The sequence below is a fragment of the Clarias gariepinus genome, chromosome 17, assembly GCF_024256425.1.
Source record: "Clarias gariepinus isolate MV-2021 ecotype Netherlands chromosome 17, CGAR_prim_01v2, whole genome shotgun sequence".
NCBI classification, from domain to species: Eukaryota; Metazoa; Chordata; class Actinopteri; order Siluriformes; family Clariidae; genus Clarias; species Clarias gariepinus.
Genome location: NC_071116.1, coordinates 21095631 through 21120459, shown reverse-complemented (window position 1 = coordinate 21120459; position 24829 = coordinate 21095631). Strand labels below are relative to the sequence as shown.

The 24829-nt window shown below is 37.2% G+C and overlaps 2 protein-coding genes across 12 annotated transcripts in view; both read right to left on the bottom strand.

The window, feature by feature from the left end:
* Positions 1 to 2915: 2915 nt before the first annotated feature.
* Positions 2916 to 8826, bottom strand: macir (macrophage immunometabolism regulator). Its single transcript, XM_053515518.1, has 2 exons — positions 8729 to 8826; positions 2916 to 6647 (listed from the first exon to the last, which is right to left on the bottom strand). The coding sequence occupies exon 2, from the start codon at positions 6626 to 6628 to the stop codon at positions 6008 to 6010; it is 621 nt and encodes a 206-aa protein (XP_053371493.1). The 5' UTR covers positions 6629 to 6647; positions 8729 to 8826; the 3' UTR covers positions 2916 to 6007.
* Positions 8827 to 10335: 1509 nt separating this feature from the next.
* ppip5k2 (diphosphoinositol pentakisphosphate kinase 2) overlaps positions 10336 to 24829 on the bottom strand; it is a 46853-nt gene continuing 32359 nt past the window's right edge. For 6 of the 11 annotated variants that reach the window (XM_053515678.1, XM_053515682.1, XM_053515676.1 and 3 more), the window contains 4 exons: positions 24115 to 24187; positions 22336 to 22455; positions 14032 to 14175; positions 13767 to 13899 (listed from right to left, as the gene is read on the bottom strand). In XM_053515678.1, the coding sequence (XP_053371653.1) occupies positions 13778 to 13899; positions 14032 to 14175; positions 22336 to 22455; positions 24115 to 24187 (459 nt within the window). In that variant the 3' untranslated portion in view covers positions 13767 to 13777. Of the gene's footprint in view, positions 12753 to 13766; positions 13900 to 14031; positions 14176 to 20703; positions 20767 to 22335; positions 22456 to 24114; positions 24188 to 24829 lie in introns of those variants that run through there. The other 5 variants (XM_053515680.1, XM_053515684.1, XM_053515681.1 and 2 more) reach the window with 3 other exon arrangements.

Below are 24829 nucleotides of genomic sequence, written 5' to 3'. Positions count from 1 at the left end.
TGTGTAAAACCCCTAGATGAAGGGAGGCTGCTGGTCCTGATGTTGTCAGTGCTAGGGATCTGAAAGCATGTGCTGAGCAGCTGTCTGGTGTATTCCTGAGGATCTTTAATCTGGGCATGAGGCGGGAAAGGGTTCCAGTTATATGGAAAAGATCAAAAAGGAGAATCAAAGGTCCTGAATAACTTTAGATCAGTAGCTCTTACATCATGCATCATGAAGACGATGGAAATCAGGACCATATAGAGGTGGATGTTGTAGTGATTTACCTATCACTTAGAACTTACTCACACCTGGGCAAGCAGGGTAGTATAGTAAGGATTAGTTTTTATTTATTTATTTATTTATTTATTTTTATTTAATTTTTTTAAGTGCTTTTAACAACAGACAACTGGAGGAAAAGCCCCATGTCATGCAAATTGAGCCATCTATATATATGGACTATTAAACTGGTAGAGCACAGTTTGTGAAGCTCAAGGCCTGTGTATTGGACATGTTCATGAGCAGCACAGGCGCACCGTGCACAGATGAAACACTGAATGTGTGGCTCCCACTGTGAAGCATGGAGGAGAAGGTGTGATGGTGTGGGGAAAACCATTTCAGGTGATTACCTCATGTGGCTGATGGATAGAATGCCAAGAGTGTGCAAAGCTGTCATCAAAGCAAAAGGTGGCTACTTTGATCACATTGCATGATTTTTTAAACAATTTATTTGTGAATTACTGTGTTAAATAAGTATTTGATCACTTGCTTATCAGCCAGATTTCTGACCCTCAAAGACCTTTTATTTTGCTTTTAAATAGTCCAGCTAGACTCTGCTCATGATTATAAATTAGTAGCACCTGTTTGAGGTCGTTAGCTGTCATAAAGAGACCTGTGCACCCCACAATCAGCCAAAGTCTAAGTAGATACATGGGGTATCAATGATGCTAAGGATGGTAAAGAATCAGCCCAGAACTACACGGGAGGAGCTGGTCAATGCCGTGAAGAGAGCTGGGACCATCGTTTCCAAGGCTACTATCAGTAATGCACTAAGACGTCATGGTTTAAAATCTTGCATCGCACGGAAGCTTCCCCTGATTAAGTCAGCCCATGTTCAGGCCCGTCTAAAGTTTGCCAGGGACCAGCTGGATGATCCAGAGGAGTTATGGGAGAAAGTCCTGAGGTCAGATGATACCAAAGTAGAACTTTTGGTCTTAACTCTATTCGCTGTGTTTGGAGGAAGAATGATGAGTATCATCCCAATAATACCATACCTACAGTGAAGCATGGGGCTGGAAGCATCATGCTCTGGGGATGTTTTTCTGCACAGGGGACAGGATGACTGCACTGTATTAGGGAGAGGATGAACGGGGCCATGCTATTGTGACATATTGGGCAAAAACCTCCTTCCCTCAGTCAGAGCATTAAAGATGGGTCGTGGCTGGGTCTTCCAACATGAAGATTCCAAATGACCCAAAGCACACAGCCAGGAAAACTAAGAAGTGGCTCTTTAAGAAGCATACAGTATGGACTATTTAAAAGCAAAGTAACAGGTCTTTGAGGGTCAGAAATCTGGCTGATAAGCAAGTGATCAAATACTTATTTAACACAGTAATTTACAAATAAATTGTTTAAAAAATCATACAATGTGATTTCCGGATTTTTCTTTTTAGATTCTGTTTCTCAGAGTGGAAATGCACCTATGCTGGAAATTGTAGACCCCTCCATGATTTCTAAGTAAGAGAACTTGCAAAATCACGGGGTGATCAAATACTTATTGAACAGTTAATGGTGAGATGTTTCTGCTACTTATATTCTGTAAAGACTTCATAACGCCTCTAATCTGAGGTGCTGTTAACTGGTCATTTTTCAGGCTGATAACTCTATATATATATATATATATATATATATTTAGGCATTTGGCAGATGCTCTTATCCAGAGCGACTTACATTTTTTATCTCATTACACATCTGAGCAGTTGAGGGTTAAGGGCCTTGCTCAAGGGCCCAACAGTGGCAACTTGGTGGTTGTGGGGTTTGAACCTGGGATCTTCCGAACCGTAGTCCAATGCCTTAACCACTGAGCTACCCCTGACCCCAATGAACTCTAAATGAACTTCTCGTCTGTGGCAGAGGTAGGTTTTGGTCTCGCCCTCCTGGGATGGCCTTCATGAGAGCCAGTTTCATTATGGTGCTTGACGGATTTTGCAAATGCACTTGATAATACTGTTCTTGCAAGAACTATTACAGAAAGGCTGACCTCTGTGTCTTAAAATAACAACTAACTGTTGTCTTTGTTGTTGTTACGTAATTACCTAATCCCATATGAGTTATTTTATAGCTTTGAAATCCACAGTATTGTTGTAGAATGTAGAAAATAAATCACTAAACAAAAACAAAGAAATTTGCATGTGACCCCAAACCTTTAAACGGTATACACACAGTATATATACACTACTGCAATTTCCAGTATTCCTCAAAATTAATAACCTTATCGTATTGTAATCATCTACAAAACGCAAAAAAAATACACTGAAACAAATTTTAATGCTTTAAACACTTAAAAAAGTATAATAAGTGATGTGATGTGAAAATACATTCAGGGACCGAGGACAGTAGTGACTTCTGCAGCTTCTTAGTTCAGTGACAAGAATGGTTTTGAGAGAGTGAGAGAGAGAGAGAGAGATCAGTGGAAACAACTGTTTATAGCTCCTCTGAGGAAAAGAATGGCATTCATTTAACTAAGTATAAATTAATTAAAAGGAAGTAGTAAAATAAATAATGGGAACATTGCTGCTGTATCTTAGGGCTGGCTGGACACCACCTGGTTGTTAAAGTGTTAGGATATTTACTGTAATGTTTCATTCCTTATTTATTCCCATTCCTGCACAGATTTGCCCATCAGCTTCATCGAAAGTAAAAGAAACACAAAACAGTGCAGCGTAGTGTTTTAATAATGATAAGTGTAAGGTTTAACTTAATACAGACGAAAGCATTGCAGGTCACACAAACACTCAGCGGGACAAGGAAATCGAAATGCAGTCAGTCTACAAGAATACAGATTAATATTGTTCACCCTAAGGATGTAAACATACTAGCAAGAAAAGTGTTAATCAGCAGAAAAGACTGACATACAGCATTGTCGTATGTCATTTAAGTAGAGCTCAAGGCACTGGGACCTAGCATGGCTCTTTGTGTCTGTGCACCTCGCAGAGAAGCGCTGTGAGGCTAAGATTAGTTCATCATCATTATCATCATCATCGCGGTGTCCTGACAGATCGCATTCACGCACACGATGAGGAGTGAAACAGTAGAGTACAGCAGGCTTATATGAGATGGTGTCGCGAGAACAGTAAAAATGTGTTCGATCACAAACAAGGTGATGAAAAAGGTTTCTGTTCAGAGTCCAGGAACATTGCATTGTGGCAACAGCCTTAGGAAGGAGAAACAAACGATGAAGAAAATATTAAGCCTACACTATTGACATTTTAATAGTAATAATCAAATATTAAATGAATCGTTTTGTCCTATGGTTTTCATACACACTACCAGTCAAAAGTTTGGACACACCTTCTAATTCCATCATTATTCCTGATTTCTTTTGGTCTACACTGCCGAAGCTGTCCAAAATATGCAATAATCTTCTTTAAACAGTTATATTTTGATATTTAGATGTATCTGCTGCTTACAGTATACTCTGTAAAGTCTTCCAATACAAGATACTGTTTGTTAATTGGTGATATCTGAGGCTGGTAACTCTCACTGAACTGATGAGGTGAGTTTTGGTCTTGCTTTCTGGGATGGTCTTCATTTAAACCATTCATCATGGTGCTTGATGGGTTTGGCAAACACACTTGACAAGGCTATTCTTTCAAGGACGATTCCAGAAAGGCGGACTGTTGTTGTTAATTAATTTTATAATTCCGAGTGTTATTTTGTAATTTTAAAGGAGAAAAAAAAATCTAGTATTGTTCCAGTAGAACATAGAAAAAAAATAATCAACATATGTCCAAACTTTTGATCGGTACTGTACATTTACAGAAACATGTTTTTTTTTTTTTTTTACGTGAGCTAAATACGAGGAGTTCTATAGGTCGTTATCCCAGTCTCCCTTTACTGATAAATAGAGAATAGCAATCTGGCTCAGTCCTGAGTCACAGAAATCATTTCTACCTTCCAAATATATAAAACGGCACAAAAGCACTCTATCCATTACATTCATGGCACACATTGATAAAATTCATTACCATAAAAAAGAAGAAGAAGAAGAGGCAAAAAAAAAGCTCATAACAGCTTTAAATGTAAACGAGATGTTATGAAGTTCAGTCAAGACAGAAGAGAAACATAACCAATACATTACCAATATTCATGAGTCTAAGGTGCTGAGCATATTTATACAACTTATTATTAACACACAAAATAGAGGTGTGGGGGGAAAAGAGACGTGCATTACAAATTTAATAAGAGGGGATGGAGCTAGTTGAGAAATTCAAGGTAAAACTAGAAACATGACACATTATAATTATATTCAAATACAATAGTGGCACATCAGCCTCTAAAAACATCCCCGGCCCATTTGGGAATAAAAAAATAATAAAAATCAAACACCACAGATAAAAATATGATTGTAGATTTAAATTATTACATCATACACCACATTAAGGAAAAGTGAATCAAATTAGAAATAACATGACATTTAAATAATAATAATAATAATAATAATAATAATAATATTCCAGTGTACTCCACTTAAACAGTATAGTTTTGGGGGATTACTGTATAAAAACTAATAATAATAATAATAATAATAATACAGTATACAAGGAGAGAGTATTTGATCAAACCATAGACTCAGATGAGAAAGAAAAAGAAAAAAAATGTGTCAAACCAGTGCATCAGATTCACACTATTAACTGTGGTGGTGTCTGTGAGGTTCATAGTGATAGAACGAGACACAATAAGAAGTGTGACGCTACGTGAGAAACACGCTGCCTGATGAGCACCAAAAATATGAGTTAGAAATAACGGTTTTATAACTGTCTGGATTTTTTGGGGTAAAAATATGATTGTCAGGTGTTTTTGCACGAAAGAAAGAGGACGAAAAAAAATGGAAAAGAAAAAAAAGTAAAAATTTAAAAACGCATTATCAATCAAGTTTTTTCCAGGACAGCCAAAGTTCATCCTTTGGTTCGTTTTAGTAGCGATGCTGTGTATTAGCATATTAAAACGAAAATAATAGTAATAAAATTAAAACCACATGTGACTCGATTAACATTAATATCAGCACATCCTTCACGTACGCCGGTGTGAACGTCTAGACGATTTGCCAGCTTGAGAAACTAAAGAAGGGAGGATTAATAGTGTGTATGTGAGGCACTAATCTTAGCGTCGGTGATCGTAAGCTTCATCTAGATTAAATAACTTCAAAAGTCGTGTAACAGTCTGTGTTTTTTTTTTTTTTTTTTTAAACATAAAGAGTTGTGCCTAAGTGACAGGCAACTTTTGAGCGCAGAGCTCACCTACTGACATGTGACGATGCTAATGCTAATAGGCTAACATTTGGAGGAGAACACCACAGTGAGCTATGCTAACCTGGTTAAAAATTATATCCAGATGTCTAACAGTATGATCTAGTGCAGGTTATAGGTACATTTTCTGCAAAAGAGGCCTTTTTCACCTCAGTACAGATGCGCACACACACATACATACATACAGTAGTAGCAACTGTTAAGTATATAGTTTATTGCTAATCCTGAACAAACTTATCCTCAACCTTCATTCACACACACACACATTATTAAAACAACTTCACTTTGTTCACAGGTTAAAGTTTAAGTTAGCTGGACCTCACTGAACCTTCTGATTAACAAACAGTTTTTAAAATAACGAGATTAGTGGCCTATGGGTGCCTTTACTACAGGAACTTCCTAAGATCTGACTGGAGAATCTCAAGGCCCAAAAAAACTGCAGCCAGTTTGCAGGACGTGGCAAACCTGGCTGTGGGTGCGAGCGGCCTGTTTCCACGCGTTCATGTTTTGTTCCTGGTGAAGATGCGCTCGGCGCGCAGCGTTAGGTGCTGGAGCTGGTACTGCAGCACGTCGGTGTCGGCTGGCTCGCTGAGACTCATCTTGTCCAGGTTGAGGTAGTCCAGAGATTTGGAGTGCGCTCGCTTGGCCTTAAGCAGGCAGAGGGGCAGAGGGCCATGTAGGGCCTTACTGCTCTCGCCGGCCGCTGGAGATCTGAAGCAGGCGTCGCCTGAGCTGGGCATTCGCCTTCTGCGTCGCCCGTTAATGGCAGGGATGTCATAAGGTTGGTAGTAACGGCTTTTGGTTTTGTAAACGCGTGAAACGCGGTGCATCCCAACATCCACCGGTTTCTGGATGGCACCGGCTAACGGCTCTGCCCCGCTCTTCTCTGGCCCGGACCACTTGTGGGCGAGTTTGAGAAGCTCCTCACCAGTAGTGAAGCCCACCAGGTAGTTAGAGTTCATATGGAGGATCTGGTATCCTGAGACAGTACTTTTGATGGGTGAGCAGGGCGTGCTGGAGCAGCGCGGTTTCTCACCCTCAGGCTTTAGCGTGGCTTTGACCTCAGCAGCGGGTAAAACGGACACAGGTGCCCGGGACACTCCACTGACATCCAGCTCCATCTTTAAAGATATGGCCTGGCTAGAAGAGCAAGAGGACGTTAGAAAGTGATCAGGAATGGAAACACAAATAATGTTTCTTTACACAAACACACACCGATTAGCAGAGATGAGAAGGGGGGATCAATTCTGTTATAAATCACGATTCATACTCCAAATACTGATACAGTACATTGCTAAAAGAGATGCATCAGTGGATTAGCCAGTAACTGAAATCGGCTGATTTTCAGCTTGATAAGTCATGACTAATCAGCCTATTTTATGTGTAGTATGTGTGTGTGTACAATGTGTATATTTAATGATGCTTTCATAAATGTGCATTTTGCAAATGACCCAAAATACCTGACCTTGAGCCCATGACATGCATAGTGAAAATTGTTGAGCTTCATAGTTTGACATGTATACGTGCAAGTGTGTATGAACTATGCGTCTATGACCGAAAAAAAAAAAAATCCTAAAAAGGACAAGAGGGCCTTCGCACATTTATGACATCAGCACTATTTAAACAGCATTATCAGAGCGATATTGTTGATGTCATAGTCATGGTGACATCATGGAGATGTCATAGTGCTTGGGCACTAAATAGTCATTAAACCTCACTTAACCTTAATTTATAATTAATTTAATTCGTCATTTCGGCACTGCAGCTTTAAAAACGGAACTCCAATCTCTTCATGCTACTGTCCTTGCTAACATTCTTGGAACACATGCTACTATGTCTTTGCTAAATCCTGCACAAAACGCCAAAAAACTAACATACAAAAAAAGAACATTTAAACTTGCATTGCTTGGCTTTCCACTGATGGAAACAAGTTTTAAATGGCTCCCAGATGTACGTGCAACTTAGTTTCTTTTGGACGCACGAATGTATTGGTCATTTTCTCGCAAAATTTCAATTCAAGGTGTTTGTATGCTGAGGTATCACTGTAGGTCTTTACTGCCATCTGCTGGATCGGAGGTTGTAAATACACAAGTGTACCAGAAAAAAATGAAAACAAACAAAAACCAACAACATAAATGCTGGACTGAGAGGTAATGGGGATATTTTTTACAATAATGTAAAAATGCCCTACAAAATATATGATCTGTGATTTCTCCTCCTGAATTCTTCACCAAAAAAAAAAAAAGGCAACACACCAAATAACATTCAAACACAAACACAAACACACGATCTGTCCCCTGAGTCATAACATGGAGCTAAATCCCAGAAGAGTGCCAGTCTGCCTGAATAACATGGACATATGGTCATGCGTGTTCCTCTGCCAGACATATGGTCAACAGCAACACTGGCAAGGAAAATGTTTTTCTAAAGCTGATGATGAAGGAAAGAACAACAAGAAGTCAATCACCATCACTGAGTCCTGATTAAAGCTTTAAACTGACTTTCCACCACAGTGAACACAAAATGGTTGGGACCCATGATGCACTGATGAGGTGTTCATGATCTTATCTGAAACTGAAAAGTGTTTAGTCTTGCTCATGAGGTGAAAATACAGGAGAAATCAAGCAGAGGGGGGAATTAAAGGGGAGGATGTTCATTCCATTTCCATGCCAGAGCAAAAACACCTGCCATCATCCTCATCCTCCTCATGAGCAGGTGTCAGTGAGAGAAACCCTTAAAAAAGCAGCCTCATCACCATCATGTGTTAATATCATACCTAACTGATGAAATAAACAGAATGATTTCTAGCTTAAAGACCAGGATTAAATGCAGTCATGGTGGTTTGCGGCCTTTAGCCTGAATGCTAACTCCATTGTGATGAGGAAGCTAGCTCCTGACCAGTGTTGCTAGGAAACAGCGCTGATATTTTAACACTCAATAAGAATATACTTCAAATTCTGTTCGTTTTTTTTTTTTTTTAGTAAATAAATAAATAAAAAAAACACAATGCAATCCGTAAATATGGAAACCTAGCCTAGGACTCATCTTCCTGCCGTCCTCCATCAGGGAGTTAGCCTCAGAGCTGAGCCGAGTCCCTCAACATCACACCATCATTACGACCCCTAATAACAAGTATAATCGCGACCCGAGCTGTAAAGCGAATCGTAGAGGATTAAATTGTCGTGTTTCCGAACGTAAATCAATGAATACACGAAACAGACCTGTTCGGCTGAGCCAGCTCCGTCCGCACACGCCTCGGCTTGTCAGTGTAGTATCGGGCTTATGGAAGGCCAACGGAGTCAAAATCCTCCCGAATCTCAATGATGTTTCCCACAGCAGCATGTCGCACCAGGAAGTGACGTCACATGACATATATTATATTAATATTAATAATAATAATATACGCACACAGGTAGTCCCCGACTTAGGAACCATGAGTTATGAATTTCCTCAGATATGAACGGTAGTGACAGTGAGGTGAAGCCTCATTTAGGTGTCGAGGCTTCCTTGCTAATAGTTTCACCAGAAGGTTCGTTTCATTAAGCTTCATTCAAGGGCTCATTGTACTGCCATCTAGTGGACAAATTTTATCGTAACGTCGCAAGCCAAAAGATTCTGTGTGCCTTTTCCTTCTTCATATATTATATAAGAAGTGAATGAGGAGTTCATTGTAAAAAAACAAACAAAAAAAAGGTTTCCTGAATCTGGTTTTATCAATTTAAGAACAAAAATCTCCCATATAATGATTCAGTCACATGATGCCATGCCATCCAATGCAAGGTGTCCTTTGTTGTTGGTCATGTGACTCTCGGGGTACTGACACACGCCTCGAAGCGAGGCACACCTCCTTCTGCTCGATACAAGCTTCGGAGCCTCTGTGTAATAGTAACATCAGATGGGACCGACCCAGCAAACATTGGTCCGACGACAACGTCGTGTCCCTGGCCAAAAACAGTTGAGGTAAGATGGCATAAATCGGTAAAAATATGTGACACACCCTTATTAAATTCACTGTAGTATTGAGCGAAACATGCAAAAGTGATTGTGTTTACACCTTGGTTAATACTGCAACAAAAAGAAAGTAGCCCGACTAGTTTTTAAGAGGTTGTGAATAGACGGCCACTGACATCCTTTACATGTCTATAGTCAAGCAAGACTCACTGGTACGGTACGGAGCCCCCCAGGGGTCAAGTGGGGAAAAAAAAGAACAAACAGAGCACGCGGATTAATAAATCATGTGCTCGGTTTATTATTTCGCACGCATGATTTATTAATCCACATGCTCTGTTTGTTCTTTTTTTTCCCACATGACTGCCGGGGGGCTCCGTAAAAAACAGAAATTGTGTTTTTCTTCATTTGTGAAGGATGCTCTTTCACAGGCGTTCCTTACCCAATGTAACAGTAGGTTGTGTCCTCACGGAATGTAGCCATAGGTAGCGTCATTGCTGAATGTGACAGTAGGCAGTGTCCTTGCTGAATGACCTCACCAAATCCTCACTGAATATAACAGTAGGCAGTGTCCTTGCAGTGTTCTTAGTTGTTTTCGCTGCTTGATGCAGCCCAAAGATTTAATCCTTTTAAAATGGTGACATTTTTATTTTATACCAGCCATAAAGTCATTGTGATTGGCAATATTTTTTTTTTCTTTTAAAGTTGTTACAAAATAGTATGGACTTCACATCATAGACAAATACTGTCTGAATAGGGTTTATAGTCATCTTGAAGATTAGTTTAGTATTGAGCACAGTCTTACATGTTTAAGTGCTCAGGTGTAAGTAAAATATTACAACACCCAATAAAATCTAACATGAACACACTTATACTTCCACACGTTTCATTTATGAACTTTATTGTCTTTTTGCAATTGCAGAAATTACAGTTTACAGCATATACAAGAGCTGGCGCTTGTGATGATGGGTGAGAGGAAAGTTTTCAACAAAAAAGTTGAAACACATCCGAATGCAAAAAAAAACAAAACATTTTTTACAGAGTATTCTTGAAAGCTGAATGCAGATGTGGGAAGAAAAACTCCACAAAATATGTGTCTCCTGAGATACTGTATGTTGCTTGCTTATTACGCTTTGTAACCAGAGCTGAAAGTTATGTGGGCACAAAAATTTAAAGTGCTCAACATCTTATGTGACATCTACTGTAGCTAAGTAACCAAAGCTACACAAAAGGAGGAGGAAGCGGACACTAACTTAAGAGCTACTGTATAATCATCAGCAGCACACGTGTTATTAGTGAATAGAAAGTGGATGTGTTGTGCTGCTAAACAGCTGCAGTTTCATAGAGAGGGAAATCACACCATATGCAGCATTGTTTATAGGTCAAAATTAGTTTATAGATTTCACGTGTTTCTCTGAAGTAAGTGCAAGGAGTATAAAAAATTATTCTCAACAAGCTTCCCTTTAGATAATAAAAGTCAATTACCTAATCGTTTCCCAATTAACATTATGCAAGAACTTTATAAAAGCTAAACACTTCTTGTGGCTTTGCTGAGAATCCAGGAAAACCTGGATATTCATTGTTAGGCATATAATATGTCTCTTTCTCCACAGTACACTAAGTACTGTACTTCCATTGGCAATTATTTAATGCTAAAGTGAACTATTTTGTTTCTTGATTTTCTGCAAATTTCCACTCACAAATAAAAACAAAAACCATACTTCCATGCTGATAAAAAACAGTCTTGATCTTTTAAACTATTATTAAACACATTGATTGATGGTGGAAGAAGTAAGTTAAATACACAAGGTTTGTAATGTCACCAAACTGCAACTAGGTGTTGGCAAACCTGAAGTCTGATCAATGAAATGTGAATGGAGGAGTGGTTTAGAGCTAACTCAACTTAAAAAAAAAACACTCCGTGTCAATGTGCTATTCACTCGCCGCATCAGCTGATGCCTCACAAAAAAGACCCACAATTAAGGGTTCTTTTTCCACCATCACTTGGGTTTATTTGACGTGTTTACCAAAAACATAAAAAATCATGACTGTTTTATCAACATTACTGTTTTTTTAGTTTTTTTATATTTGTAATTTTTTTGAAAATCAGATTACATTTCGTGACCAGTTTGTGTAGAAAAGTCCACTTACTTTTTCATGCTGCTGTATATACCCATTCTGAATTTTACATTTACATACAGAAGATAATGAAAACATACATATAAAACAGGTTTCACTAAGATTTATTCCCAATATACATACATATATGCATATTTATACAATCATGATGAAACTAGTGAAAAATATCTTTCACATTAATTACTTTAAGGCGGACATCCGCAGCTAAACGGGAAAGAAAAATAAAATGCACATTTTTTGGTAACCAAAGACATGTAAAAATAGAACTTTTCGTTTCATTATATTTTACTTTTTATAATAATAATAATAATAATAATAATAATATCATTAAGTGCTGTTCAGGTAAAAATCAGGATTCACTCGAATAGACCACAATGAAATGGATCCTGTGTTATGAATGTACACTTCTGGTTTACATTCAATTATGAGATGAATCAGATACGAGAAATAAACGCATGAGTGTATTGTCGATATCATACGTTAAGTCAGTCATGTCTGCGATAGTATCAATAAGACGAGCGTGTCTAAAACTTCAAACTGTACTACTGCTATTTCACTACTGTTAAAAAATGATTTCTCTCAGACGACAATCACTAAGTGATAGTTTAAAGTAACAGTACAATCTGATTGTCACCGTTTCGGCAAAAATTCAAAGTTTGGTCAGTTTCATGGAATCAAGCATGGCTTTGTGGTCTTTGGATACACTTATTGAAGAGTTTTGCATTGTGGGTGTTTGAGAGCATGGCGACATTTTGCTATCACGTTGCTCCTCTTGAGCAGTCTGTTTGGTGAGCTCGTGTACAGGTACGGCTCCTCTCTGGGCTTCCCCTGTGTTGGGTGTAATACAGACAGGGCTGTCACTGAACGATACCTGATGTGCTTTTGTGACACCTGTGTGAGAACGTGATGAGACCCTACAGCACCCTGTCCAGGTTGGAGTGTGGGTAAATACACTGTCGTCCTGGGTTTCCTGATAGGTTGGGTGAAGTTGGGCTTTACGGCATGTTGGTGGAGAGGAGACCAAGATGCTAACAGTGGTGTGCTCAGGTTTGGGCTTTGCAGGTGTGCTGCTCACAGATGCTCTGTCTCCAGCGGCGACGTGCTGAACACCATCGGCTCTGCTTGGATGAGTCACTCTGGAAGAAGGGCTTCCACTAGCTGGGATAAATAAGGAATAAAGTATATACAGTCAACTCCAAAATTATTGGCTCCCTTTATTAATAACACAAATCATGTATAAGCATGAATCACATTTTAAAATACAAAGAATATGTTTCTGTGCGTTTGTGTCTGTTACACATGTTCTATCCCCATGCTGCCGCAATACTTCTAGGGTCCATCGCGTCTCAAGGGAACATCAGCAGCGCAGTGCTTCACTCATTCTGTCAACTGCTTGTTGTAACCCTTTACTTGTTCATATACACTGAAATGTTTTTATTTTTCTATCTATATACTTTATATACACACAGTACTGTAAGTCTTAGGCACCATATTATATGCTGTACCAATTTTGTTATACATGTTTATCATGTCTGCATTATTATGTACAAAATCATTCAGTATTTCCATATATAACCTAAAAATTTATAAATAAATAACATTACAGGAGAATATATGCATGGCTGTAAAGAGAAAAAATATAGTGCAAAACGGACCAGTTTTCAGATGGAAACATAAAAGCTATACATTAGTATGTATAGTATTGTATTAGTATGTATGTATGTATGTATGTATGTATGTAATCCTGGGATTTGCATAAAAATAGAAAAAAGCGAGTGTGACAAAAGGACTCATATTCTTCACCAAGCTCAGTAAAACCTAACAACAGTTTTCTTATAAAACTGCACAAATCTGTGTCTAAAACTCCTATACTAAGTGACTTTGCTGCTGTTTGTTTTTGTATGTTTTTAGGGTTGGACAAGGAAATAGGAAAGCTTTTCCCTTCTCCGTTAATCTATTTTTATTATTTGGTAGGAAATGCAGCTTCCTTTATCACACATTTGGTGTGCTGTTTGTTATGTTGTCCTTGAGCAGCCTCCAAATACTGTAGATAACCTTACTTCTTAAAAGTTTTTTTTTTATTGCATTCAGAAATTCAATTAAGAAAAGAAATACAGCTTAGCTGCAAAAAAAAAAAAAATCCTGTTGTCCCTCTTCTTTATTTTCTTATTTTCTCATTATTTTTATTTATACATGCCTGGTGCAGTGCGCTCTGGTGACTTCTTTCCCACAGCCTGAGTGAAAGGGCATGGTAAAACTTTTGCAGGCGTGTATGTGTTTAAAGGAGCTTTCTTTCCCTGAACAGCTGAGGCACAAACAATAAACAGAGAATTTATAATAGTAGTGAGATAAGGCAGGAAAAGGAAAAGAAAAAAAAAAACAACATATTTTGAAAATGCAAAATATATTGTGTCGTTGTATATAATTCTTTCTTTACCTGGTGAGCAAATAGACATTTCCAGCAGGGAATCATGGGAAGTAGCAATCGATGCAAGAAAGTCGTCAACTTGCTTAAGAGACAGTGAATTGTGAAGGGTCTCCAGCGGGCAGATGGAGGGAACCATGGAGTATAACTCAAACCCTTAAATGAAATAGAACGGACACATTAAGCATTCATAACACAGGCAGTTAAAGCTAAAGTAAGCATAAGCATTCGACACATGCACACACACATACACAGATATAAAGTTCCAGTTCCTGGGAGAACAACAAAGAGCAACAGCACCATCAAACAGGAGTTTGAGGCGGGCAGAATGGAAGCAGATGGCTCACACAGAGTACAGTACAACTCACTAGAAGCTCAACCTACCACAACATCATCAGCCAGGATGATGCTACACAGTGAGAATGGTGGTCTACTGTACTTACCTTACATGTACTGATTTAATCTCAGACACTATATAATACATCATTTGGGTCTTAGAATAAATAATTTTTTAGACGCCAACTCTACATGTCCAAATTTGATTAATTATGCCAGATTAAGTCAGTATTTAGACCTACATGTGTTCCAAAACACATAATTCAAAAACAAATAATTGAAACGGCAGGGCGGGTTACAAAGCCAGTAAAGATTTATCTTAAATTTTACATTATTTTTTGTGACATCTATGCAGATTATAATTTTTTTTTAAACTAAATTTACAGCAACACCTATCCCGAAGAAGACATCATAATATCTGTGACTGACAACATTAAGCTCATCCTAGCACTGAATAAATTAGTCCACAACTGCAGGAACTGGAGCATCTTTATGGAAAGAGCTTAAAATCTCTTTATATTTCAGAAAATAGGAACAATGTACTTTCTCCTTGACCTTTATGCCATTCATAAACTCTTATTTTAATTAATATTAATTAGTCTAGAGGAGCAGAAACAACAAAATGTAGTAAGTGCAAGAAGTCAGATTGAATCTTTTGGGACTAAGATGAACATGGAAGCCTGTAGGGTGTATGCAGTCAAATGACTGGATGTTGCCATTCTGACACGTTGACAGCCCAGCTTTGCGCCCGGATTTGGTTTTGCGGTTATTCCAGCACTGAAGGTACGACCCCCAGCCTTTTTGTATTTCAATATTGATCCAAATATATAAATGTAATGAGTAGTGCATTTACCTCCATAAATCAAAAACAGATCAGAAGGCTTTGTACTGCACCAAAAGTTAATTGCATTAAAATATAAAAAAAGAACCCATTAAAATCACATACTGTAGCAGATTTCAATTGAATAAATAAAAGAGCCGCAGTTTAGGAAACAGACTGCCAGAATAGGATCAACGCCAAGCTTTAACATCTACTTCATACACTGTTAGGCATGACAGGATGCTCACCGTGTTCATTTGTTTACTAGAAAATATTACGGGTGGGTAGAAACAAAAACAACTGCAGGAGCAAGTGACATAGGGTATGTGGGAGTGTGCAGGACTGGTCAGAGTTTCTGTGGGAGCAGACAGGATGGGTCAGAAGTGTCTGCACAAGTGGGTGGGACTTTGCAGAGGTTTATGTGGCAGTTGGTTAGACTGCTCTAAAGTATCTGCAAGAAGGGGGATCGGGCACACTATTGTCTGTGGAGGTAGATTAGATTGTTCAACTGAGTCTGTAAAAAACAGATGGGATTGGTCAGGAGTGTCTGTAAGAGTGTGTGGGATTGATTTAATTTTCTGCTGGTGGGCAAACAACTCGGGTAGACCCATGTTACCTGACTGATCTATATAACAATACAGTACAACAGAGTATGCTCCATTTAATGGAAAATATTTCTAATCATTTATACAGCAAATGCTACAAATCTAATAAAGAATCATCTGCCTGAAATGTATTTTAATGCAGTGGAACCTTGGATTACGAGCACAATTCATTTTGGAAGCGTATTTTAAAACACTCATAAATTAAAGCGAATTTTCCCATAAGAAATTATGTAAACTCAAATTATTTGTTTCACAGCCCAAAACATCAAAATAATAAAAATAATTGTGTGTGTGTGTGTGTGTGTGTGTGTGTGTGTGTGTGTGTGTGTGTGTGTGTGAAACTAAAGTAAGTGGAGAGGAGGAATCGGAATTTAGGTTTCACACACACATTTAACGAAAGACTTGTTCGTTTTCTCTAAGTTAAAATGTATTAAAAATCTTTGCTTGTCTTGCGGAACACTCACTAACTGCGTTACTCACAATCCGAGGTTTCACTGTATAACATTTTACCAATAAAGTGCAGGTAATACTGAAAGTATAATAGCAATCATACCTTCTTGGATTTTAATAAATGTGATCTTGCACTTTTTGTGTTTTTAGCACCAAACTGTTTGGGACTTTCATGTTAAACCAGTTCCTTAAAATTAGTTGAACTGTTGAGATCTCTGTCTTTTGTGTATCTAGTATAAATATGTAAAATTAATTGATTAATTACTCACCTGAGGAGTCCATGATGAAATGTACAGAACTGTGCAAAAGTCTCATCATCCCTCATGACTTAATTTTAAATCAAATTAAATAGTACAGATTGGAAAATAAACTAAAAGAAATGTTTTACTGTGACAGGCTGCAAAGTGCCTAAAGATATAGTTAAAAATTGGTTGCATATGTAACAACCTCAACAGCAACCTCATTTCCCCTCTCGTCTGTTCCAACCACTCAGCATTCAGCATTACCAGCATTATCATCTGCACCTGTTTTTCACTGGTTCATGCCTTAAATTAAATGGTTTTTATGCTTGAATGATTTATACTGTAGGACACTGTGTGGCTTAAACAAAAAACATTCCTCTGAATCTGCTCAGATACAGGGACTGGACTGAAAATGAGTCCTTCAGGAAGCTTGGAGAACCATTCCTCAACTCTGCACTAAAATAGAAAAAAGTCTGTTTCTTTGGTAGCAAAATATGAGTAAATGAGGGATGCTCAAGACTTTTGCAAAGTACTGTATATCAGACATTTTGTGGTAAAATAAAACAAGATAAATGTGTTGCTAAAGCATACAAATGTTACACTACTTCTACAAAGAGAAACAAATGAGTCGGGAATTTGTAAATGTCAAAAATTGTTTGCCTAAAACCCAGATATAAAAGAAGGCCGACTTCTACAAGACACCAATAATATAAAACAAAGAAAACCAACAACAAACAAGATACAAATGGGTAAATTAAACATAATTAACACTTACCACAGAACACACTGGGAAACACTGACCCATTTAGAAAAGCAGTTAAAAAAAAACAAAAAAACAACAACAAACAAAAACAAAAAGGAATAAAATCATCCAATTTCTGGAACCTTTATCATACCTAAAGTCATAAAGCACATGTAATAATTGCTGAATTTACTAAACTGCATTGTCTTTTTACCAAGTGCTAATTTGATGTTTTTTTTTTTTTTTTTTTTAGATTTTTGCGAATTATTTTGCATTACAGAGTATTACAGAAATTATAAACCAAACTCAGGGTTATTTACACCCATTGGAACCTGTACACCTGCACATTCACACAATTACCTAAACAGCCAGCCAAACAGACTACAGCTGAATGGGTAACTGCATAAATGAGGTAAATACAGGATTATATTCATAGAAATTACAAGCTTTTAACAGAATCAAAAATCACTATCAAGTGAATCACTAGAAGTGAAAAGTGTCACCCAACAACAGCCTTACAACAGCTTTACAGTACGTCTATGATATACTGAGATATTGACAGACAAAATGTCTATTTAAATGAAATAACACTGACTTTCAGCTTCCAGTAATTTAGACAACATAGTCCCGCATTTGGTGAATGCTCAAAATGAACTATTTAATAACAATAAACAGCTTTATCAATTCCAGTCTATCTCACAATATACTGTATGTTTCTGTATGTTTATGTTGACTTCACCTGGTCAAATCGTTATACAGTATACTATATACTTCTCAAAACTACAAGCTTTTCTGCTTTACCTTTGTATGCACATCAACCATAAATTTGTTTGTATCCTCAAATGTAAAAATGGAGAAAATGACATTTAATTTTTTTTCTTAAAAATCTACAGAATAATGCATTGCTCACTCAACATTACAGCACTTTTTTAAATTTTTAGTTAAATTTTTTATGGTATGTTTAAAATTAGCATCAACTTTATCAGACTTCATCCCATCACGTGAGGTTGCAAAAAAAACACGTCTCTCATCACTGTCTTTTGACATCACCGATTTCTTTTCATGTTTACATTGGTGCTAAAAGAATTGCTGAGTCATTCTGCCAGTTTTATTGATTAAATTTTTTCGTACTCATTTATTAATGCTTTTATACATAAATGTATTTATATGTATTAGGTCATTTTAACATACTATATTGTCTCATCTGTACCTTCTAAGTTCACATTATCTACCTAAAGTCACTTAAATCTATTAAGTGACAAAGATGCGATTTCTTTATTGCTGTTTGAACGCACAAATCTGATGTTTTTCAGATTAAATCAGAACCACTTTTAAATGTGGTCCCAGATCGGATATACTGTACATGTAATACGTGGTCATGCAAACTAAACTATTCATGTGACATTTTGCCTTTGTGCAAGCACAGGACACAGCGTCTGACAAATGCCTAAATGTAAATGTAGCAGTGGTAGCAACAGTTGCTAAAACCGCTAAAGTGAGTCTAGCTTTCTTTCTTCATCTGGACTTAAAAAAAAATACAGCTTGCCATCCTCCAGAGCAAAATCCAAAGTTATTTCAGAGAAGAGATATGTATACATTTAAGTCAGATAAAAGTCACTTAATTCTGAATGTGAACCACCATAACAAAAAATCTAAATTGAACAATGTGGCTTATAATGTGAACGTAGCCTAAGTGGTTTTCTCGTTTTACATCATTTTAATGATGTAATGCTGCAGAAACATCACCGATATGTTAAGTGTTGATATAACCTGGTTATAAACCGAATAGATTACACTAAACTAAGTGAGCTCAAACAGTTTGTTAAACTGGGTACTTGGAATCTCCTACCAGTCAAAGGTTTGAAAACACTTTCTCCTTCTAACTTTATTTTTATTATTTTCAACATTGCACAATAATACTGAACATATGAATTATGTAGTACACAAAAAAGTTTTGAACAACACAGAATACGTTTTATATTTTAGACTGTCCAAAGTAGTTACATTTAGCTTAATGGCAGCTTGGCAAACTCATGGCATCCCCATTATGGCACAAAATACTTTGTTAAATGTAAAAGAAATGACAGTACATCATAATGAAGGTCAGTCAGTTAAAAAAATTCTGAAGAACTTTGAATGCATCCATAAGTTTAGTCAGCCAAACCATTAAGTGTTATGATGAAACTAGATCTCATGGATACCATCCCAGGAAAAGAAGACCAAGAGCTACCTCTACCGTACTAGAATGACCAGCCTCAAATCACCGATATAAAGCACCTCACATTAGAGCCCACATAAATGCTTCTCACAGTTCAAGCTGCAAACAAATTTCAACAAACACTGTTTAGAGAAGACTGCATGAGTAAGGCCTTCGTCCTCGAATTGCAGCAAAGAAACCATTACTTTAGAAAAACAACAAGCAGAAGACGCTTGAGCGAAGAAACAAGAGGAATGGGAATCAGATAAGTGGAGCACTGTACCCTGGTCTGATTAGTCTTTGTTAGACTTAGAGAGGATGACAAGCCAGTTCCTAAATGTGTAGCTCCCACTATAAAGCATAAAGGAATAGGTATGATGGTAGGGCGGTGCTTTGCTGGTGACACTCATTGTGACTAAATTGAGGAGATACTTAACCAGCATGGTTACCACAGCATTTTGCAGTGACATGACATCCCATCTGGTTTGCACTTAGTGGGACCATTATTTGTTTTCCAACAGGACAATGACCCCAAACACAACTCTAGATTATGTAAAAGCTATTTGTCCAAGAAGGAGAGTGATGGAATCCGGCCTCCACAATCACCTGATCTAAAGCCAACTGAGATGGTTTACGATGAGTTGGACCAGAGGGTAAAGCAAAAGCAGTCAACATGTACTTAACTCCCCTAGTAACTTTAAGATTGTTGGAAAAACCATTCCATGTGACTACTTTTTGGGTCTGACTGGGAGAATGCCAAGAATGTGCAAAGTTGTCATCGAAGCAAAAGGTGTCAAAAATATCAAATATATTCTGGGTCATTTAACATGTTTTTGTTGACTATATTTGTTTTGCCATTAGTTGGAGGTCTTTAGTATTAATATACAATGTTGAAATTACTTTTGTGTATTTGTGTCCATATCTTCACTACATTTTCTGGAAAATATTTTTATGATATCTAAATGAAGACACAAATTAATGACACAAACCAGAACAAAACCTAATTACTTGACAATTTCCCAGAACTCAGCCACAGTGGCAACTGGCAAGTTTCCCAGCCCAACTCACTTTGGGGAAAAAAAAAAAAAACGATGTAAAAGGGCCTGAAAAAGCTCATGGTCTTCTGAAGTGCTGCATAAGCATTTTAGCTACTTTTAACACTCTTAGCTACAATCCATGTGCATTGCTCTGGAGTTAGTGGAGGAATAAAAAAAGAAGTCGTCTATATCCAGAACAAAATAATGAGGATGATGGGAAGAAGGATGTACTGGAATTAACAAAAGCAAACATACCATTGGTTGGGTGTCGCGCAAATGAGATAGAAAATCTTTTACCAGCGGAACCACGCGTGGCCTCTGAGAAAGAGAAACACAGGTACCTAAAATGTACAACAGCTAACAGAAAAAAGGGCTTGAAAAAGGGCACAAAAAACTTTTTGTGGACATGCAGGAGGAAAAAGGAAGGAAATTAGAGGAGTGCTTGCTTAAGTGGGTTAGACATGTCTGGATTCTGTCAGGCAGCTTGCTTGGAAAAAATTAAAAACGCTTCTCAATTATTTTTGTTATTTGCTTTTCACAGAGCCAGAAGAATGTTACAGTATGAGTATATGTGAAGCTTTACATAATACTAATAATAACCAAGTATCCCAAGGATGGTGTCATGGATACAAATTACCCCAATCCATATCTAAATGTAATCTATCCACCTGCCTAACTTAACTCTTTACTGATTTCTGTGCCCTTCATTTCTATGCCAATTCGGTTCAGACATTCGAGAAAGGAAAGGAAAATACAAACACCATTTTCCACTAGCCGAAGACATGAACAGACGAGACGAGTCCATTACAATATGTTCTTTTTTATTAACTTTCAATGCCAAAGTCATCCTAATCAAAAGGTCTGAGAAATAAAGAGAAATCTTACATTCCACACGATCTACAAAAACCCAACAGTAAACCAGTACTTAGGGTGACAAAATCCAATGGCAGGCTTTAGTGTCACGAATGTAAGCAAAATGAATAATAATAATAATTTAAATAGCTTCCGTACGTTTGTAATATGTACACACACCCAGTTTGGACCAGTCTCTCGTTCCCAGAAATGCCAACACAAACATTTTAATCTACTGATAACAACTCCTGGGGTAAATGTGCATTTGTACTGCTAATGCAGATTATTACCTAACTGGGTCACGACCCAATCATTAATTATGATTTACTCAATCACAGGTCAACACAATACTTTAACACTGTTCTCAATTTGCTTGTGCATGATCAGGGGAAGGAAAAAAAATCTTAATTTCGGCTTTACTTTTTGGAAATTAAAAAAAATATGCTAACATTGCTAGTTTCGCATCAAGACTGAGCCGTTGCGTTTAAATAGCAAGCTAACAACTGGAAAATCATGAGCATGAATCCTAAATGATCAGTGAACAACAGTGAAACATTGAGTGTGACCTTCAGCCCTCAACCCTGTAGTATATTTTAAACTGTATTCTTAATTTTAGGTCGCTTTTAATAAATTATTTTGCTAAATAATGAACTTTAGTGATGCAGAAATGCGAAAGTACTAGTTAATCTTACAATTTTTAGTTCAGGTCTAAGTAAAACACTTTTGTTTAATACAAAGTCATTAATTTTAATACAAATTATTTTACACTATTTTACTTAATTGTTTAATTTAAAATTATTATTTAAATAAAAAACAACAATATAAACAAATAAATATAAAATTCCAACAAAAACATTTAAACACAACTAATACCAAAATAACAAACAAAAAAAACACCAAATAAGGCCTTTGAACACAACACGAAAAAGGGAGTTTCCAGGAATCCTCACAAAAATGGATAAAGGTTCACTTTCTTTTTTTTTTTTTTTTTAATTTTTTTTAAATACAAAGATGTGTGCGCATGTTTGCACATACCATCTAAGAAGGCAGAAGAGGTCAGCTTTTTACGGTGTGTGCGAGCATAATCTTGTAGGTTAGGTGCGCTGGAGGAGCCTCCCAGCACCATGGTGCTAAACAGGCCAGCACAATGAGACCCTGATGGGAGTTAGAGAAGATAGATACAGCAGTCGTGTGTTCCAGGAGCCACACCTCGCAACGCATGCAGCATGCACCTCTATGAGATTCTTGCCACAGGAAGACTTGTGCAGCCTCATTCAAAAACATCCCATAATGACAGTAATGTCGTTTGTAACAGGTTGTGTTAAACAGTTGTGTTTCCTACATTTTGGACTCAGCATCACTACAAAAGCTGGATCGTCTACATAAACTAGTCCAGAAAAACCTACCAAGACCTTAAAAAATAAATAAATAAAAATGAATACTCTTCTACAAAGTACATACAGTAAGACAGCTACGAATTCATTACCTAGCATTAAAAACACAAGATCAGGACAGACTAGCGCAAATACAAGCGTTTCTTATTTATTTATTCATTCATTCATTTTGCCACTGTAATTTAAGGAAAAATATCTACTACTACTACTACCAATAGGAATAATAAGGTTAATACTAAAAATACGTCCTATCAAATGGACTATACTGAGCTGAAAATGAAACAAAAACATGACTGTGATTAGCTAAAGTTATTTATTTATGTTCTTGAAATCTACTGTCTGGCTTACAATAAAAAATTTTTTACAGGTTGTTAGACATCAGAGTTAGACATTTTGTATTTAAACTGTGCACTCGTGCCAGAAGTGGCATTTTATGCATTTTTCATTGCTCATAAGATGGTGCATCCCTACTGATTATATAATATTATTCATATTAAAAGAATAATATGTTCCTTTCGTTCAGTTTGAGTCAAAATTATCTGATGTAAAAAAAAAAAAAATATATATATATATATATATATATATATATATATATATATATATATTACTAATCTTTTTTTCTTTCTTTTAATAACTTAAAACATTATGCTCTTGACTTTTTTTTTAATGACAAACAAATGTACTTTTCTGATGTATCCCCTACATACCTAATGAAACCATTATATTTATTGTACATTTACTGCTCATAAAAAAACAAGGGTTAAATTATATCCTCCTAATTTGACTAAAATGAGGGAACTAAAAGCTTTTAATGGTATAAAACAATAGCTACGAGAGACTGAGGATGTTCTCACAAAAAGCAAGAAAAGGTCCGCTTAGATAACAAACACACACACACACACACACACACACACACACACACACACACACACACACACACACACAAAGGACATTACCAGCATGTATGAGAAGAACTGAGTCAGCAGTCAGTCTGTTTTGGGTGGTTGTGTGGCAAAAATCTTGATGTTCTGATTCAGATTGTGCCAATTGGGAGAATTAAATTCATTTCACATCACACCTTTAGTAATTAATCATTGGGTGCCAAAGGATCAGCAGAGAGCAGCCTGCACAAAGGAGGCACTCTAAAGATGCTAGAAGAGGCACAAAGCCATGACACAGAGCGAAGGGTTGAAATGGAAAGGCACAATATTACTTCATGGCTTTAATTTATTAATTCTTGAGGCAACATGACATGAACAACAATATGACGATGACACAATACACAACATTAAGCCAGAAGAAATAAATAACAATAAATTACTTTCACTGCAATAATATCTAAGATGCAGAAGTAACCAAGAACTCAGAGGTCTACATCTAACTTTTGATAATATTTACACAGTGAAAAGAGACAGCTTACCTATTCCAGTAGTTAGCTTCTGATCTGTGTGTAGTCTGGCTGGCCTTGTGTGACTGTTGTTCTCCGACAGAACCTGAAAGACCCCCAAAACAACCATTAATCAGACTAAACCTTTAAATCAAATTAACAAATGTAGATAAAAGTAGATACCAAATATCCTTAAAGCTTTGATAAGTAGGAAATAAGGCTTTTTCCAGATAGACAGGTGTTAATAAGCCACATTACAAAACGTTAGTACGAGCAAAAAGGACAACAGAAAGACAACATGGAAATTAAATGGAACGTGCAACATCCCCATGGCCAGAGAGTCCATTCCGTGCGGGACATTCAAGGCGTTTAGGTACAGGATAAAGCACAAGACATAAGGTGAGAACAGAAATGCAGAAGGGGAATGATGATAGACATGGCAACAGTTTGCAGAGATTCCACAAATCAACACGGCACAACTCGAACCGAATAGGCACTTGCACCTGTGGTTAGGGGAAAAAAAAAAAGAAAGGCAGGGGAGCTTTTATGTTTCTGTTGTTCAGTTTCGTGCAAAACCAAAGCTTGGAATGGCTGGATCCTCTCTGATCAGACAAGGGAGGGAAGTGGGTACAGGATCCGAGGTACTGGAAGAATGGGAGCTGAGGGTGGGATGGTGGAAAGAAGAAACAATGGAGGGCTAAAAGCTGCACTTACACCTGCCACAGCTTACCTGAAACTCAAAAAAAAC